General features: G+C 40.1%; 1 protein-coding gene across 1 annotated transcript in view; it reads right to left on the reverse strand.

Annotated features, from left to right (window-relative positions):
* The window catches only part of LOC147467941 (uncharacterized), a 135,490-nt gene that overhangs the window by 127,026 nt on the left and 3,464 nt on the right, over positions 1–5,000 (reverse strand). The window contains exon 5 of the mRNA XM_086556156.1: positions 1,227–1,725. Within this exon, the coding sequence (XP_086412282.1) occupies positions 1,227–1,725 (499 nt within the window). The remainder of the gene's footprint in view (positions 1–1,226; positions 1,726–5,000) is intronic.

Here is a 5,000-nt window from a genome sequence, read left to right on the forward strand (position 1 = left end):
ATAATGCTGATGGCGATTAAACAAAGATGAGATAATTGTTCTCTTCATATCTGATTCCTCTGTAATTATGTATATTGAAAGATCTGGCGGCAGGTCGGATTCCTAGCGCCTCACTCAACGGGATTATTGGAAAAACTGGCGGTAAAACACCGACGCTTGACCTTCTGAAAAATGGACTATCTGGAGACAAATATATTCAATGGCAGTCTATCGGTCTGTTTTTTTTTCTTTCTATCTATCTATTTATCCGTGTCTTTGTTACCTATCTAACTGTCTATCCATCGATCTGCTCAGCTGAATTATCCATCAGTCTATATTTGTTTGTTTTTATATCCACCAATATTCATATGTCTATATATTTACCTCTGCTTATCCATCTTTTTTTCTATTCATCTGTCTGTCTTTTGTTTATTTATCTGTCTATATACCCTCCATCCTATCTATTTTCTTATCTATATGTCTCCTTTTACATAACACTGATTAAGATAATACTAATAAAACTAAAAATGACAGTAATAACAGTTATAGTGATACTAGCATTATGATAACGATATTGATAATGGTATTTATCATAATAATATTGATAATGACACTGATGGTAATGATACTGTTAATGACACTGATAATACTATCAATCATATTAGATATGAAAAAGAGAGAGTAACATGAGTATACCGTTAAAAATGAAATAGAATATAAATAGGAATAGGAATATGACCAGGAATATGATGAATGTAAGTACGAGTATGGGCAAGAATAATCTTTTTGAATGACACTATTAAGAAACCAGAATGAGGGGAAGGAAGTTTTAGAAACGAGCGAACAGCTGTTCCCATCCGGGCCCTTCCGAAAGAGAAAGGCAAACCGACCGCCTTTAAACCACGTAAAACGATCACAGGAAGGCTCCGGCGGAAGTGTCAATCCGGGCAAAGGGTCTCGAGTGCTCCTCGAGGACTTAGGCGGCCCTTGATGGAGCTCGGGTCTTCGGGGGAATCACGGGGAAAGCCGCAAGACATGACACCTCGCGAGTGCCTGTCTGCGTAGGCGGGTCGCTTGACGGTCTAAACACTTCATTGGTATTTCTACATCTGCTGTTATGCTTACGGATGTAGGTATATCTGTGTATACGTAGGTGTGTGTGTGTAGTTATGCATGTATATTGGTGTACTCACTACAAATCAGTGGATAAACAAGCAATCAAAGCCAAAAGAACTAAGTGTGATTACCTGAGGCTGGGATCCAGGTGTTCAAGGCGCCAGCTGCTGTTAATGCCCGTGTCATCTGCAGAGCGAGGGACCAGATCGGGAATTTTCCCTCCTGCTTTTTCACCCTCCCTCTCCTCATCTGCAAGTTTATCATCAGCTGGCCTTCCACGCTCATTGTAATCAGCAGTGCTCACGTCATTAGCGAGGATGTATTCTGGCAGGTTAGTGGATGAACTAAGACCGTGAGAAAACTCCGTGATCATTGGTGTTCGTCCTTCATAAAATTCATATCCCTCGGTAAGGATCTCTTCTCCTTCCACGGCTGTTCTCTCCTGCTTCTCGCTCCCACCTGGAGAAGGCGTTGACGGGGAGAAGGTGGAAAGCTCTTTCTCGGGTCTTGTCTCCACCTGCTGGCGCGAGGCAGTTGTTTCTCCGCTACCCAGGAGACTGGCGGCGATTTGTGGTGTCTGAGGCACCTCCTCTTCCACTTGCCTTGGGGTATACTGGCCCTCTGATGTGCCTGATGGGAAGAGAATGGATCAATCAGACATCTATTCTCAAAACGTCTTTGAAAATAAAGAAAATAAAAAGCAAAGAAGAGAGAATGCGATAGAGAAAAATCCATGTGTTCGTATAAAAATCTACGGATAGATCGTGCCGTGTTTAACTACTAACATATGAAACCACAGTTAATGTATGTACGGATATTAGTTAATGATGTGAGACTAACAATTAACGTTTCTTGATAAGATTTTACTCCTTAATGCAACCGAAAATATTTATGGTTCTCTGTGGTCAAAGTAATACAATAACAAAGGGACGATGAAATAAACACAATAATTCTAAATTACATTTATCATATATTCATATTTACTTAATGTTTATAGGGAATTTTTTAGCTAAAACATTCTCTCCCGAATTGCAACTTGGTATAGAGGTACGCAAGGAAATCTAAAATCCAGGCTAAGATGCACAAATCATTCCATTACTTCGATAAAACTGACATAAAAATAGAACATCCGTTTATATAACGATATAGGTTGGTTATATTTGAGTATCTCATCTTTACGCATATGTAACATATTCATAGTTCCGGTATTATTAATGAACTTATGAATAAATATGATTCAAAGAGAAAAAGCAAATGCAATATCAGTATGCTCGTTCACATCAACTTAATCCCCTGAATCATTTAAGGACTAAATTCCAAACCAACATTTAGAAGACCTTTATATTTTTTCCATCATTTCTGCCGAGGTTTATCAAGTTGATGTAAACTCTGTAAAGATCTCGGAATGCTATTGACATCAACTTTTAGTCTGGATGAATACTGCATCCTTTCCAACCCCCAGAATATCATCCCATTCAGCCAAGGTTTGGTTACCATTCTCCGTAGGGATGCTAGGACAGTCCCTCCTGCTCGTCTTAAACCCTCCTTTTCTTAATCCCTCCCCCTCCCCCTCCCCCTCCAACTCCCCCTCCCCATCCCCCTCCCCCCTCCTACCCAAGGAGCCTGAGGTCTGCGGCCACGTATTCGGGAAACCGTTTCGAGAAATCGCAAAGAAACTTTTTATGTCTTCAAGATGAGCTCGTCTTTCACGGCAAATATCTCACTAAGGGGAGAAGCACGGGTGGGGGGACAGGGGGCAAGGGGGGGGGGGCAAGGCGGCAAGGGGAAAAGGGGGCACAGGTGCGTCTTCTCCTTCTCATCCCCTCCCTCCCCTCCCTCCTACCTGGCTTGAGAGCCGTGAATGGCCTAACGAAGCGGAAGGCGACGAGGAAAAGGGAAGAGATAAGGGACTTTGCGGGATCAGATTCTGTACTTTTTCCTTTTTCATCTTGTCACTTTATATATATATATACATATATATATATATATATATATATATATATATATATATATATATATATATATATATATATATATATATATACATGTATACACACACACACCCTCACGCACACGCACGCGCGCGCGAACATATATGTATTGTATATATATTTATATATATATATATATATATATATATATATATATATATATATATATATATATATATATACATAAACACACACACACACACACTCACACACACAACACATGCTTATATATATATATATATATATATATATATATATATATATATATATATATATATATATTATATATATATATATATATATATATATATATATATTATATATATATATATATATATATATATATATATATATATATATATATATATATATATATATATATATATATATATATATATATATATATAATATAATCTCTCTCTCTCTCTCTCTCTCTCTCTCTCTCTCTCTCTCTCTCTCTCTCTATATATAATCTATCTCTCTATATATCTCTTCTCTATTATCTATTATATATATATATATATATATATATATATTATATATATTATATATATATATATATATATATATATATAGAGAGAGAGAGAGAGAGAGAGAGAGAGAGAGAGATGGTTTTATGAACTTTTTAAAAGAAACAATGTTGTTTTCATCGTCCTTGCCGATCTGGTATCAGCTGAACGCGTGCCATAAACCACCAGACGCATATAGATTAACCCGCTCAGCGATTCCAAAGTAAAACAAAGCCATCAAATCAGCAGAACGAAGAGGCTGAGCAATTGGCAGTTTTTTTTAACGGCTCCGAAGTGACGCAGGAGAGGGCTATCGGATTCCTTGGACTAAGTAGATTACACTCGCACTCTCGGAATCTAATCATTCATGTGATTAGGTGATGGAGTCTTTTCATGAGGTCTTTTTACGATCTGTTTAAGTGCTCCTGAAGAGTTTGTTGCTGAGACACAAATTCTGAGGCATCATTTTCTCCCCTGAACAGATCCCCGAAGTAGTCATAAAACGGTTATTTTCATCGTGTTTATTGTTTACAGAATTGTTTATCAATAAGTTAAATGTGTGTGTGTGAGAACATTCTCATCTGAACTTCTTTTTAAAGGACTTACACTCAATATTTTATGAAAAAAATGCAAATAGATAAACGAGTGTTGTTATGAATAGCAGACCTAATTAGTGTCTGTCTGTTTTATTCTCATTTAACAATCAGATGCTATAACAACACTATTAGGAATATTGCGAATTCTTCGAAAAAGCAACCATTTGTTTGGCTCTTTTTGAAGTATTTATTTTCCACGTTACGAATTTAAGAGAGAGAGAGGCTACAACTTCTTTACATTAATCTGAGAATTTCCCGACTCACCTCGGAAGACAGCGAAAGAGAGACAAGGCCACAGCACTTCCATCTCACCTGGGATATAAACTTTTAACATAACCTGCCTCGCGAACCCTCTCCCCTGGCCTCCCCCCCTTCCCTCTCCCCTGGCCTCCCCTGGCCTCCCCTTCCCTCTCCCCTTCCCCCTCCCTTGGCCTCCCCTTCCCTCTCCCCTGGCCTCCCCTTCCCTCTTCCCTGGCCCCCCTTCCCTCTCCCCTGGCCTCCCCTTCCCTCTCCCCAGCCTAAGTTCTCTCTCTTTGCTTGTTTCCTTCTCTCTCCCCTGCCCTGCCTCTCTACCCCCCTCCCCCTCAGTGCTTATTCCCATCCCCTGTGCTTACCTTGCCATCCCCCCTGCTCCTCGTACTCTCCGTATCTTGCCCTTCCCCCTTCCCCTGCCTCTACCCTACTGTCTTCCCGGGCTTGCCCCTGCCCCTTTCCCTCTCCTCCCCCGGCGTTGGCCACCTCCCCCTACCCCTGCTCCGCCCCTCCCCTCCGTTTTCTTTGCCCCTGCCCCTCCCCCCCCCCAGTGCTTA

Source organism: Penaeus japonicus, unplaced genomic scaffold (genome assembly GCF_977035675.1).
Source record: "Penaeus japonicus unplaced genomic scaffold, GWHDUDI00000001_assembly GWHDUDI00000032, whole genome shotgun sequence".
In the NCBI taxonomy this organism is placed as follows: Eukaryota; Metazoa; Arthropoda; class Malacostraca; order Decapoda; family Penaeidae; genus Penaeus; species Penaeus japonicus.